The following is a 15674-nucleotide window of genomic DNA, read 5'->3' as shown; positions in this document are numbered from 1 at the left end:
ATGAAACATTGCAGCAGGATAGGTGTTGTCACTAGGTCTCGTGAATTATTTATTGCCAATTTACGTTTTTCTAAAACTTTGTTCACCAAATATTTTTAGCTTAGCATAAATAAGCTGTAAGAATTTTGAAACTCATATTTGTATTCGTCAACGTTTATTTATCAAACGTTCAGAAAACGATATTAGTATATAAATCGTTATGTAGGTGACGTCAGTAATTAATTTTATTTAATCGTAGGTACGAATATTGAAATTATTTTTTGCAAACACTTTAGCTGATATGACATCGAATTTATCGGTCAGTGTTCTTTGTATTTCACGATGAATTTAACGTTTTGAATATTTATAGGATTAGCACGAGGTGGGTTTATCTTAGACACGTTTAGGAATAAGTGCAATGGAATAAGGATTGCAGCCATTATTTAACTGCTGATTTACGCCGTGTACTGCACATTAACCAGGATCTGACTGTGCCTACCTACTTTTATGTTTAGAATATTTTTGAAAAAATAAAAATGCAATGCGATACTAAGCCTATAATAAAATGAAACGTCAAATATTTGAATAATTTATTTGCGAATGTGATATTATTATAACGTGAAAGATTTTTAATGCTTAACGCCAATTTTGCATAATTATGTTCGAAAGAATTTCAATGATTACCTGTTATTCAACTATATCCATATTTATATAAGAGCGTTAATACATATATTTTATTATGCTACTTTGATAGTTATAATCATATTAATATTAACTAACATTTTAACCTCGTCGATGGCTTTATTGTATCAACAACAACAATTTAATAATTATTTATTATTATAATCGCGAGTTTATTGAATCCATCGAAATATTTTGAGACGTTAGATTATATTACGTCTTTTTTGCAAGTTTTCTGTAATATACACTTTCCTTATCTGACAATAACTCGCTTATCTTTATTCTCGTTTTATTATTGTTATACTTCCTGTTCGAAGAAGTTTTTTTCATTTTCTTCTCTCAGGTCCCACACCGCACATAAATTTTGGTGGCAAAGTTGGGTCTCTCGCTCGTTCGACTATATGCAGACCAGATAAGTTTTATATTTAAAAGCGTATCCGTTGGTGGTATATAGAAGGGCACACATTTTTTTTTACCACCGCGGTCTTTTCCCCGCATTTTCTTTATAACATTTGGCTATGATCCCAAAAATAAAATACATCACTTTACGTTGTGTTCTTCATATACACACTCTTTAAAACATCACCACCGCCACCGCTCTCCCACGACATCGACATGTTCTGTATGGTGTTATCATTATAATGCGTATTATTATTATTATTATTATTATTATACCATCGTTATTATTGCTGTTGTTATAGTGTTTGCAGACGAGATATTACGTGCTTTGAGTTATGATGTATACTGATATATTATTATACATATATTGTTGCAGGACAAAAATGTAGGTAAAATCACGATAATTAATGTTTCGTTGTTTACGGCCCGCTTTTTCGAGAATATTTTTGAAAATAATTCAAAAGTTTTGGTAAACAAGTTATAATTTAGTGAAGATATTCTTATAATTTTATCTCTTATTGATAGATGTTGAAAAATTGTTATTTTTGAAGTAATTCAATAGAAAACTTATTCTTATACTGAGAAAATAATAAGTAATTTATAAATATATACATTACAAATTAATGGTATATAAAAACATCCCATCCTATTTAGACGCAGCTTTAGGTCAGATCACAGAAATTATCAACAATATGATCAACTTCGGACTTGTACACCTATGGGGTGTAGACTGTAAACAATTAAATAAAATTTTTTTTTTTCTTAAAACTTGTAACTTTGTAGTCATCTTATAATTGGATTACTGTAACCATCCAGTAAAATTGTAAAATAAAATAACCTTTGTCATTAATGTTTTAAATAATTAATAAAAAGAAAAGAACATTTTGAATAAGTAGTTATAATATTAGTTATAAGTACCAATTTAAATTTAAATTTAGTGAAATTATAGTAGATTAACATTTTGTGGAGTACCTATCCCAGTACCCCTGTTTCACTTCACTCTAATTAACTAAACATTATGTACCAACTTATATACTGACTAATTACCCGATTGAAATTATTATTATTGTTTAGATTTAATACAAAAAAGTACTCTGGAAAAATTAGGCTAAGACACTTAAAAAAATATGTACTTACCTAGTAAAAAGTCTATTATTATTTCAAAATTATTGTTTCGCAATGAATTAAAATTATGGGAAATAAATATTTTCAATTATTTTTTGAAATGACGAGAGCTTAGTAATATAGTATATGTTAAAATAATCAACTCGCATAGTTTATATGAGACAGTGTTAAACTTTTTTTGTGTGTAGGTATTTTCATAGATTTATATTTAATTAAATATACATTTTTTTTCAAAGTTTAAAGTTTTAAATTTTAATTGGCACTTTCTTTGTACTCGTCATTTAATTATACTAATTGATAAGTCAATAATTGTATTTACCGAGCTGTATAAAGTTATTTATAATTATAATTAATAGTGTAAAATGAAATATACACTACAATATTGCAGTTGAATTTAAAAACTCCTTTAATAGAAATTATATATTCTTTGTGTTATCATCAGATAATAATGTATAGCACAAATGAATCTAATAATATAGAATGGGATGCAAAAATTACATAGTTCATACTTAAGTTAATTATTTAGTATAAATATAAAAATGAAATAATCATAACTCGCATAAGCTATTTTATTAAAAATTAACTTAATTTTAAAAGAATTATTTAAAATTTTCTTGAAATAATAATTCTACATATTTAAAATGTATACAATTTTTAATCTGTCCATTTCCGATAATTTTTTAAATGTTTATTTGTTTACGTTGATCATGGAATTTGTAAAAAAAATCAACTCGACTTGCTTCCGAGATTGGTTGGTACACAAATTTTGTAATTGTTTTATAATTAAACTATAAAAAAATATACATTATATTATATTGTATAAAAAATGAAAATAAAACTCTTAGGTTTGGGAATTACTTTAATTTAATGTTCAAGTAATATCATATTTGGAACCGTCGCATTAATTTTGCTTTGTTTAATCTAATAAACACAATTAGTTTTTCCTCATGATCTAAACTTGATCAATATCAAAAATGTTAAATCTGATGTTCGATGGACATAATGTGTTTTATATTATATCGTAGAGAACGTAATTTCGTAATCTTAATCAGCGTTAAGATATATAATTAGTGTTCGTCTTTACAGTTGCGTTGTTGCATGCAAAATTTTTCAAACTAAAAATGTGTGAAAAAAATACGTTTGTTTTTATTACCTAGTATCGCGCGTATTAAATGCAAGTTTTTTTAAATATTAATATATTTCTGTAATCAAACACTTGAAATTGTTTGAATCCATGAGTCACACATTGTAGAGTATTATATTATAAATCATATTTAATTTAAAAGTTGGCAGATAATACATTGATACTGGTGTATAGAAAACAAAGGTTAAAATGCATACCTATTATAAAATGTTGTGTTTTTATCATTGATGTATAATCTGTATTCGGTATGTTAAAAAAACAGTGTTATAATATAATACACATTATAATCCCATGGAGTATAGGTATACACTAGATGCGCTCAGGGAGTATCGAGATTATCTGCAGTGGCGTGCCCAGGGGGAGGGGGAGGTTAGGGGACTATTGTCCCACGATTCCCTTTATTTCTGTCTTTGGTACTACCACCATAATTCATTTAAATATATTATTACTCTACTAGCCCCGCCCCCCTACAAATTGAAAATTCAGGGGCACGCCCCTTTATATCTGTAATACCTACAATTTCATATCTTTCTGGTACGCCTTTCATATCAGTAAAGGTAGAATTTTCAATACAATTTTACAAAGTCTCCATAATGTGACTGCAAATGATGGTACGAAAAAAATAATTTAAATATAAAGTTGCTTACCGTTAAGTATATGGATGGTGACGGCCGCTGACGCTGACGGCGATCCGACCAAGCACGTGTAGTTTCCCGAATGTGTTTTCTGTACATGTTTGATTTTCAGAGTGGACACGATTGTCGTAGAACTGGAATCATTGCTGGTCCTGCGAGGGATATGAAACAAACTCAACATTATACACGTGCACAGTGAAATGGCAATCATAGAAAAAATTTCCAACTGTAGGTATACCTAGCTACGTATATAATACGTGAGCATAATATTACTATAGTCACCCGATGACTGCATTGATATTTAACATATTATAATATAATATTATGTGTGTGGTAATAAGACGCACACCATAGCTTTCAAAGGAGTTCATAATGTGAGTTTGAGATTTTCTTGTAAAATATTTCATTCTCAATAGTAGTAGTATATTGTATAGTATGTAAATTAAAAAATACATATAGAAATGTATGTTTTATTTTTAAAGCTGTCGGCACGGTTTTCATAATCTTAAATTATCACGGAAGAGTAAAATATTCTTAAATCAGGCCAATTCCCGAGCATTATGCCCAAAAATTACGATAACTTTTGTAGTCAATATGTTTATTCTTTAAGGTGTATTTTATGTAATTATGTATGATACAATTTTCAATTTTTATTGTAGTATTAATTTATTATATGCTAGTAACTCTAAAAACCATTTTATGAACTGCAGTTCGCATGCGATACATGCATTACATATATATAAATTTTAGTAAATAAGTCCGAGGTGTATTTTATATTCAGATATATTAAAGCTTAAAACAAAAACAAACAAAAGTCAACAGCTTCTTAGTATTCGATATAGAACATAAGAATATAAAGAGGTGGTACCAAGAGGAAGAAATAGTCCATTTAGAAAATTGGATTTGCCGGAAGTGGATGGTTTTCTTGTATTATCTTAGTCGTATTATTTTTTTTTCATTCCCATTACAGAGAGAGAGAGAGAGAGAGAGAGAGAGAGAGAGAGAGAGATAGAGAGAGAGAAAAGCGTATGTATGTATTAAAGAAAAACCGGAAATAACCGTGAGATCTCACACGGCTTTTTACCGGAAGTCAGCCGTTTTCAGCACAGACTTGCTTGTAGTCAGTATAGTATGCGTTCATATAAGTATTTGATTCACACCGTTCCGGTAGTCAACGACTTTGAGCTTTTTTTAAATTCCATAATTTAGACTTGTCACTTAATCAAAGGTACCTACTTCTATAGAAATACATGAATTCTTAACAGTAATTTTAAAGGAATTATAATATAAAATTACAATACATTTTTAAGGTTTTATTTTGATACACTAAATTGTAAGTGCTGTCCAAATCTCTAACAAATAATAGACACATGTTAAACAACATTACCAAAGTCTGCTTTGCATTATAATCTATACGTTCATTTGTTAACCGTTCATATAATATTTACAACGTTATAATTATTTGTTCTTACTAAACAATTTTTTTCTTTTGAAGTAATATTTATTTTGCACTTGTTTCCCTTAAACAAACAATTTAAATGCTTTACAATAGTTTATTGATTTCATGGTATTATTTATAGAAAGTGTGTTTAAGATTGTATCGGGTGCTAAGTGTTTGTTAAAGTTTCATAATATGCATTTAACCTTATATAATATAAGCTTAAACACAATTTGAGTGCACCGTTGAAAGTGTTATTTTTCATGTAAAAATGTCATAGCTCTTGTATTGAGTCGATTATTGTCTACTTTTATTCTGATAAAATATATTTTATGTCACAATAATTGAAAAAATACAAGAAACAAAGTCAAATACAATTTTTTAAAGATTAATGTTGACTGCTTTCCAATGTTCCGAATTTTTCTCATACTATGGTGTACAGTAATTTAAATATTAAAAGTAATATTTTGTAAACATACAACTCTTAACTTTAAAAATGATGAATATTTTATGTAAATAACAAAAAGATTAATTTGAAAATAAAATAAATATATTTATATAAACTTTATAAAGTGGTTGTATTTTAAATGCAACCAAAGCAAAAAAGTATGAAAAATATAAATTATTAGTAAATTACTAAAATCTATTCTGTTGGTTGTATCGGAAAGTATTTTCAAGAACGTATTTTTTTTATCTAGGAATTACTTAAAGGTCTAATGAAAATTAGGAATATTTAATTTTAAATAATTTTCAATTATAACATGTAGGTACAAATGGCAGTAAAAATGTCTTAATTTTATTATTGTGTATCAATGTAATCTAAAATAAAATTGTTTAATATAGTGTTTAAGATAGGTATGATACATTAAACATAATACCATATTTACTTTCGAATCGACAGGTTGAATTAACGTTATAGACCTTTATTTTATGTTGCATTTCATTTGAGAAACGATAAATAATTTATATTAAATACACTGTTATAGCTTAGGTAATTTAACGAATTCGATTTTTTTTCGTAAATTAAAGCCCAATACCAAAAACTACAGCGAACAGATTGGAAACAGTGAATAACGAAACGGGTTTACCTCTCGGTGATCCCGGTTGAAATCGTTTGACGTCCTCTGTACCACGAAACTTTGGATCCGTTGTTGCTACCGGCGTGCACAACTTTGCACACGATCTCCAAAGTGCTACCGGTTTTGTAGAAGACGTCATTACTGCCTCTGGTCACATCACCGGTACCGGTTACAGACATGCGTACAGTGGGAACTGTGGACAGACATAAAGAATATACAAATAAAGCTGCTAATAAATAGTCGATTGAGAGATGTAATATAATCTGGGAAGTGGTCATCGGGGGAGGTTAGGGTTATACCTCCCCTCCGTTGACCGATCAACCCCTTATTTTTGCCTCTGGTAATACCACCACGACCAATTTAAATTTATTATTATTATTTATTCGTAACATCAACCCTCTATTTGAAATTTCTGCGCACGCAACTGGTAATATTGCTGTGGGATGAGTGAGAGACGCTGAATTTATAGTTGCGAAGACGACAGACGCGATTCGTCGCAGGATTATCGTATACAATACGACCGATATCAGTGGTTTTTTTTGGTTATAATTACGTAACCTTTGCACGGACATCATCGGGGCGTCAAGCCGCTGCAAGTAACCGGAGTAAACTCTACAGTGATACCCTGGTTTAACTTGAAAACCGTGTTTGCCGAAACGCTGTAAGCGCGTACAGCATATGTTAAATGGAAGGGGTACATACCGGGTGGACTGTATGCATATGTATTTGTACGTATATGTAGAGAATAAGCCTTTATTGGATCTCGGTGGAGGCGGCGGCCGTTTTCAAACGACTGGTTTGGGAATATCCTAGGAGGTCACTCGTTTCCCGCACAAACGAGACCCTGGGGGAAACGAAAGGACCGAATTTAATACGCGCCTCTGGAATTATGTGTATATATAGTATATACAAATATATATTCTGTTTCAATTGGCGGCACCATAACCTTTTGTCATAACCTTGAAACATGCGACTATCATTGTAACCATACCAAACATATATAAAGAAATACGTTTTAATTTAAAAAAAAAAAAAGACAAAACTAATCGTACCTCTCTATGAGGTTATGAGCTTGGTAAACAAAGTACAGTACAGCCATATAGGTGTATTATAATATTTTTTGGAATATAGCACTCGTGTTGTTGTTTGTTTTTTAATTCTCAATTTTTTTAATGGACGGATTAAATATTTATGACCCAAACGTAATATTATCATGTTTAAACAAATATTTCTGGTTTTAGAAACTTTTTTTCCTAAACTCGAAATACGAAAAGATAGGTATATTATTTTAAAATGTATAATCATGTACTCTTTCACAATCGTTTTACACATCCGAGTAAATATATATCTAGTAAAATAAATGTTGATCGATAATTTGATGATTTTTATAAAGTAGACAAGGTTGCTTAGATATTTTATATTAACGTGTCAATGGGTATTTTTAGATTTTATGGGTATTCAGCATTTTGTTATTTTATTTAAATTAATAATAAGTTAAGTTAAGTCAGTAAATAAGTTAAGTTAAGTAAGTTACTTATATTGTGGCGCGGTTCATACACTCAACTGTGAAAACACTCTGAGTGTACGTATCAGCAGGTGTTGCTAGCTCCTGGATGGGTGACCACTCGGGTTTTTTAGCAGTAAATACTTGCCACACATATAATACTTATTGTCCCAACCACAACCGTTACTCCCACCTACAAACGAAAACAGCAAATGGCCATAGCTGCCGCGGGCTCAAATCAATAATAATAATAAAAAAAAAGTTACTTATACTATGGCTAGATACAGTATGTTTAATTTAAAAAAAATCCTATTTACAAGGCATTAGGTTAGAAAATAAATCTATTAAAGAAAGATAAAATATTTTATTGGCGTATGTGGATTTAAAAAAGTTTAATCCATTATTCCTTAAATGTAAAGGAAAAAAAATTAAATAAGTACACATTTTAGGATACACGTGAGTCGAAAGCATTAAAGGATAAAATATTATCATGGTGAAATATTTTCTCTGACCTATTTGACTAATTTTTAAAAAGACAATTTAATTTTTCATAGTTTATACTGAGTTTTATGAATAATTCGTATTATGTTAAGTAACCAACAGTATATTATAAATATATCTGAAGTTTCAAGCTTTAACGAAAGGTAAAAATAATAATAATTCTCTTCATCGGTTAAATTCAGCATCCACACCTCTTACATTAAAATTTAAACGGTAGCAGCTCGCGAACCACTCGTTTAATAATACAATTTGATATTCAAAAAGTTTTATATAAAAATATATAATGGTAATTTTTTACCAATAAATAAAATAATTAATTTCTAACAAAACCGTTATTTTTTATGACAATATTTTCTTCTTTTTTTTATTATAATTTTAAAGGAAAATCAAATATCATAATATAATTTATAAATAATTTCAAGTTGGATATATAATCATATTCTGCATTTAATATATAAAGCAGTTGATTTTTTTTTTGTGCATCACTTTACTATAATTATGAATGTAAACAGGAAATTAAAGATTGTTAAAGTATTAACCATACGTTGTTGTTTTTAACAATGAAAACCTAAGGAATATTAATATCATAATACAATAAAATATTATAATATTATGCGTTTTTAATTGGTTTTACTTTTATGTGTGAAAAGTAGTTTTAATTTGATTTTTTTTTAATAGTGTTTATTATTAAGTTTATAAAGTTTATATTATTCGTTAAATAAACGACACTAAAACATAGTACCATATTTGATAGACTTAAATGAGAATGAAATCATGAAGTTTGGTATAATAATGCAATTTAGTCAATCAGAGTAAAGGCTAAAGTATATATAAGGAGCGGTGCAATATGAATAATTCATCATTGAACATTTCGAACAAAATTATATAAGTTGAATAATACTTGATAAGAAACATTTCGTGCAATTTATTTACAGTAAGTTGATTTCTTTCTTTTATCAAAAAATATATTAATACAGAAGAATTTATTTATTTATAAGCGTAAATAGACCTATCTAAATTTTTGATTTTATTGTGTGTACAGATTATTTTTTTTTATCCATATTTTTTTAATTACTTGCTACATATTATTAAACGTTGACGAAACAAACAGAAACACTAAACTGTTACAATTATCAATGCATTTACATGAAATTAATACTTAAATGTCATAAAATGTGAAAGAGATTCGATAAACTTTAAAGTTAAAAGTGCAAATGACGATATTATAATATGATACAATTAATTTTAAATACAACTTATGTGAATATTAGGTAATCATAAAAATTGATGTGTTAAGAACAAGATAAATATTTATTGTGTGACAATTAAAATAAATATTTAATTTTAAAATGATATGTAAAGAGACTATCAGCAATATATTATATTGTTGAAACACTTGAAACCCTTACAAGAAAATAAAACAAATCGGATAAATACGGATGTATCAATCAGGATGTAAATAAACAATTTTACGAGCATAAATCAACTCTTAACACAAATTATACAAGTGCGACCTATTAAAATATTATATTAAGTATTTGAATTTGGCTTAACACATACCAAACAGTTTAATGAATAGAATCGGTCCACCTAAATTAAATATCCGATTTTCTTACAACAATTAAAAATAGTTTTCTTGTTTATACACTATAAGGTTATATTTGTGTTGGCGACCTTAAATAATTAGTTGATGAGCTCTAAGGGGAATCAAGATTCCCCAGGTTAAGAATCGATGATATAGGTGGAAAAGGTTGGGTTAATATTAAACGGTTATACAATATGTCCACACCTACAAGTTACAATAATACCATTGTCCATAGATCTTATTATAAGACAAAAAACCAAATGTAGAAAATAATTGTCAAGTATTAAGTACCAATTTGTACAGTTGTAGATGAAACTCGATCATAAAAACTATTTAAAATGCTTGCATATGGTTTTCATATAAATATATTATATTATAAATTATTGTGAGTGACTCACAGTAACTGCACCGTGATGAGTAAAAACAGAGTACCTTAACACAATAAGATGAACTAAAACGTCAGCATGACAATAGTAGGTAATACTGCTACTTATAATAACGATAATAAATGCTCAATTGTGGATGTCAAAGAAACAATGGTTATATTATTAGGGGGGTCGGGTTCCCCTGCACGCTGCGCCTGCATATTGCTTTTGTGTTCATTAGCTTCATAAATAAACGCCCTGAGAAGAATATAGTGCACACGGTGGCGCGATCGGTATATAGCCGGACACTGCATAAAATGTTGTCTAGACATTCCGGCAAACCGGAACAGTGACAATACGACCAGATTATTGATTCACCTAATTATTTGCAATCTATAAAAATATATTTTTAACAATGTACCGGAATTCTCCAGTAGATTATATAGAGACACGAATAAGACGTAATGCCACTTATACGATAAATCACTCAGCGGGGGCGACGTGTTTTACTTTATAGTTCGCTAATTATTTTTGTTTGTTAGTATATCTAAGATTTCAATCTTCCGTGCACAGAGTATTCTGAGAAAACAAGTGGGAAACTCCGTGTGTGGAGTTTTAAAAATCAAAGCACCTTTATAAACAATTCGGTTTAGATAATTAGGTATATTTTACATCACCGTCATTTGTATGGTCTTGGTAAGCGGACTGGTGTGGCGTGTTGGTTGGCCTCAGCCACTAACGCGTTATAAGGTCAAGTATAAACCGATTTCGCTAGTTTCCAGATGGGTGACCACCCGGGTTTTTAGTAACAAATTCTCACCACATATACACGGGTTTCTCACCCACAGTATAAAACTGACTAAAAATAACTTTTATGCTAATGAATTTGGATTTCAAAGCCTTAACTTAATAAAAAAAAAAGTAATAATATAAGAGTCGGGGAGCTTTAGTGCATACTGTGTACGATTATAATAAAATAAAATAATAACAATTATTAATGGGTCCTTTTGTACAAAACAATTTGGGGGGAGGACGTTCATTCAGAGATCGTTCAAATAGAGAGAGAGAGTGAGAGAGAGACAAGAGACAGAGTGACGGAGAAATAAATGGTTTACTCACCATGGTTTGTATGAGATTTCATATGCGTAAAAATCATCAACATTTATATAACATTATCATGCATATTGTATAATATACCTACATTAAGATAATGTCGACGTGTGCTCAAAACACTTTGCGGAAAGGCTTGATCAGAACGTTAATTATCTATGATATCTATTGTACACATCATAGTTTACAAGGTCATTGCACATAGACCATATTGTTATCAAACAAAAATAAAATGACAGCGTAAGGGTACGGTCCATATCATAGTATAGCCAGTATACGTTCCCTTACGCTGCCATTTTAATTCCTTGACGTGTTAAAATGATATAGTAGGGGTACTGTTGCAATAACCTTGTATATTTAAGCCACGGTACACATCGTGCTTTCACAGATGTCATCGAATCAACGAAGACGTCAGGAACTGCGGTGTTAATAAGATAACAAGTCGTAAATGTTTTATCGAAGGAGCGAGGGACGTTTTGTTTATGGTTGTTCTCGTGGACTAGTACACACGTCTTATACACAATAATTGTTTTATTGAGGTTTTCGGTTCACTCGTACTTCGTGGTGTGTACACAATACCAGCTATTACACCACCGAACTGGAACAATTATTGGATAACACGACTTTGCGTGCTACCGAATCAGCCGAATGTATTTATTTTTGAACACGAACGACCGACGGCTGATTTAATATCATAATATATTTTAATCGCACAAACTGAATTCGGAAACAGACACGCGACCGCCAATTTATATTATTAATACGAATAGGTACTTATCATAATATCATTTGATATAATATATAATAATAAAATCGACGAGATGGGTCCGACTCGCGTCATCACTAGCTCCAGTTCCGTTCAAACAATCTCGAAGCGCTATAAATATAAATATTTTATAGCTGATAACCGCACGGCGTCATAATAAATAATAATACGTTTTTATGGTTTATTGTTCCCGTTTTTAGATACATTTAATAACGGTTTGATAATAAAATACATTTCGACGTTTCGATTTCCTACCGTTGGTATTTTTAATATTAATGAACAGATCGAGTATTATATTACGAATTTATGATCGACTTGCTTCCTATTCCTATATTATATTTATGGACTGCGTGTATATGTATACCTATCGCATGTGCGTGGGTGGATCGGAAAACCTAATAAAATGTTAAGAATTATTTTCAAATAAAAATAATAACTTTATTATAAATATAATATCATCTAAAAATTTGAATCGAGAAAAGCATAATATCTTAATAATTAATTAACATTATTTAGACAGTGCCTACAGAAATATTATTATATTTTAAGATGTGAAATAATAATAGATTTCATAGAATGTTCGTTTTTTAGACATGCCAGGCCACGGATAATAAGTTTCTATAAATTCCACCAATCAGTATGCGTCTCGGCCATAAAGTAAAATAGAATATTTTACCCCAAAAATGTCTATAACTAATATTAAAATTGTCCCGTCAACAGGCTTTCAGTTTAATTTGCATTTTTCAGTACGAAAGATGGTCTCAGAACATGATATAAGATAAGTTTTATCGGTAAAAATAAATACATATTTAATACAAGGTGAAATTCGCGTATGATAAATTATAATTGACATCCTATACAATAGGAAAATTAATAAAGTATAACCATAATAGATCGTGGCCATTACTTGGACTGCATTCAAGATGGAATTTTATCAAACCAGCACACGACTACGCGCGCGTGGTATTGGGATAAATAATTGCGGAAAGCAGACTTTGACCTGAAACGATTGACCGCTTTGCACGGACACACTAATGGAAAAATAATATTGGAAATATATTTTGATTGCTGTCGATATACCATAGGCACTGAGTAAAGCACACGACGGCAACATTTTTTACGTCGGTACTGCAATAAAAAAAAAAAAAAAACCGTTCCCAAGTAATTATTTACACCACGTGCTGCAGTGCGGTAAAAATATGTTAAAAACACAATATAATAATAATATAATATTTTCATTACAATAAAATAAATATCGATTTATTAGCTCGTATGACCCAAACTATGCAAAACTACCTAGTGCTTTTGAATACTGCCTATACATTATAACGGTACAAAAAATGATTTGTGAACTCTTGATATCAAAATATATTTACCTAACCTACATAATATGTCTATAATATTATAAGTGGTCGACTCTCAACGACACTAATGAGCGATGTGAAATTCTTCTATAAATGTTTGTTATACTCTTAAAAACAGAATATATAGATAAGTCATCTAAGATAACAAATCAGTTGGTCTTAACCTTAAGCAAACATAATACCTATATATGGATACTCTCAAACCTATATTTAGTGTAAAAAAAATGAAAAACTTTGCTCTCCGATTTGACTTAAAAATAATGTTATATTACTTGTATTAACACATAAAACATTCGATGATAATTTATTAGGTATATAACGGATTTCAATGAATTATTATTGTTATCGCCTTATCATCGGTGTCGGGGTTGTTGTAATTGAAATTGATAGTATTTACTAGCCGGAACTTACGGTAGACGATGATAATAATGATTGCGGACTCGGTGAAAGTTTGGCGTTCATTAAATACGGAGGACTTAAAGTAATCCCTGAGTAGTAAATCCAAAGTTTTAAAATATGAAATTGAAGTATATAAGCACTAAGACACTGTTCGAATTCATAATATAATAACTTTCTACCTCGACTCTCGATAATATATATGGAATGTAAAATACAATATTTTTTTTTTTCAATGAGAGAATGTAAATGACAAAGAAATGTTATTTAAACAAAAGAATAGTACCTAAAGCATAATTTAATTTCAAGTGGAAGGTTTTAAATATATATATATATATAGATTATACATAAAAACAGATGTCTATATAATTTCCTGTTGGTACAGTTGAACGTTATTTTTCTATGAAATGCACATCACGTTCGACATAATAATAACTGTCAATAAAATGTGTCATGCTCGTCGATACGGATTTGCTATGTTTCATTTATAGTAATATACTTTATGTATTTGCATATTATGCAATTTATTTATTTTTATATATTTGACAATATTTTTCACCTGTTTAGTTTTGGCCCTTTAATAAGAAATTTATTTCATAAAAAATGTATTATTCACTTCCTATATAGCAAGTAAGTAAATATTTATGATTTTGAAAGACAATTTGTAGAACATTGTTTGGATGTTTAATAATAATTGTTACCTGATTAAAGATTTGAATTATGTCCATATATTATTATGTGTTTTGTAATAGTTTACTTATACTTAGAAAGAGTTAAAATTATAATTTTACTTACATAAATTATCATAGACAATTAGACATTATGTTGTGTTTATTTTAATATAACGTATTAAAATAATATTTTCAAACTTTTCAAATTTTTAAGGTATCGAACAAATATTAGAATAAAAATAAAATTAATGCTATAAAATGTTTTAATTTGCATCTTCAATATGTAATGAAGTGAATTCAATAAATGTTTTTTTTAAAATTGGTTAAACATATAATAACCAAATTAATTCAAAATTTAAAAAACGGGTTTTTACTATGTTAAAATAATGATATTACATGCAGGAAAACAAAACACAATTATTTTTCTTAAGGCCTTTAATAAAGATTTATTTTTAGTTTTTTGGAATAAATTATCTTTGAATCACGATAAAAAAAACTTTGTTAATAAATTAAAAAATATTTATGAAAGGGAATTATCAAATACAATTTGTTTATTTATATATTAGAAAAATAATTATTTAAAAATATGATTATATTTGAAAAATTCTAAATACATTTTTTCTATTTTTTCAGGATCACATACATACTGTAGTTCGGAAAGGTATAACAAAAACAAAATTTGAATAAGCAATCACAATTTATAATATTATAGTTTACTTGAAGTCCAGCTCGGTTATGACTATAAGACTTTTGTAAAATACAATAAAACAATTATCTGATATTTTCTCTTAAAATAATATTTAAATTAATTACTGTTTGTAAATTTGTATTTAGTTGTAATAACATAATAGTCATTCAATGTTTAAGATGATGATTCAAATAAAGAACATTTTAAACTTCATATTCTGTATGATGAATTTAAAAAAATGCAA

The 15674-nt window shown here is 28.8% G+C and overlaps 1 protein-coding gene across 5 annotated transcripts in view; it reads right to left on the bottom strand.

Moving 5' to 3' along the window:
• The window catches only part of LOC100573428 (peroxidasin homolog), a 459362-nt gene that overhangs the window by 40000 nt on the left and 403688 nt on the right, over window positions 1–15674 (bottom strand). For all 5 annotated transcript variants that reach the window (XM_029491313.1, XM_029491314.1, XM_003247261.4 and 2 more), the window contains 2 exons: window positions 6490–6673; window positions 3976–4115 (listed from right to left, as the gene is read on the bottom strand). In XM_029491313.1, the coding sequence (XP_029347173.1) occupies window positions 3976–4115; window positions 6490–6673 (324 nt within the window). The remainder of the gene's footprint in view (window positions 1–3975; window positions 4116–6489; window positions 6674–15674) is intronic.

This window comes from Acyrthosiphon pisum, chromosome A3 (assembly GCF_005508785.2).
Source record: "Acyrthosiphon pisum isolate AL4f chromosome A3, pea_aphid_22Mar2018_4r6ur, whole genome shotgun sequence".
NCBI classification, from domain to species: Eukaryota; Metazoa; Arthropoda; class Insecta; order Hemiptera; family Aphididae; genus Acyrthosiphon; species Acyrthosiphon pisum.
Note: the sequence above shows the minus strand (reverse complement) of the source record. Positions and strands in the feature narration are given on the sequence as shown.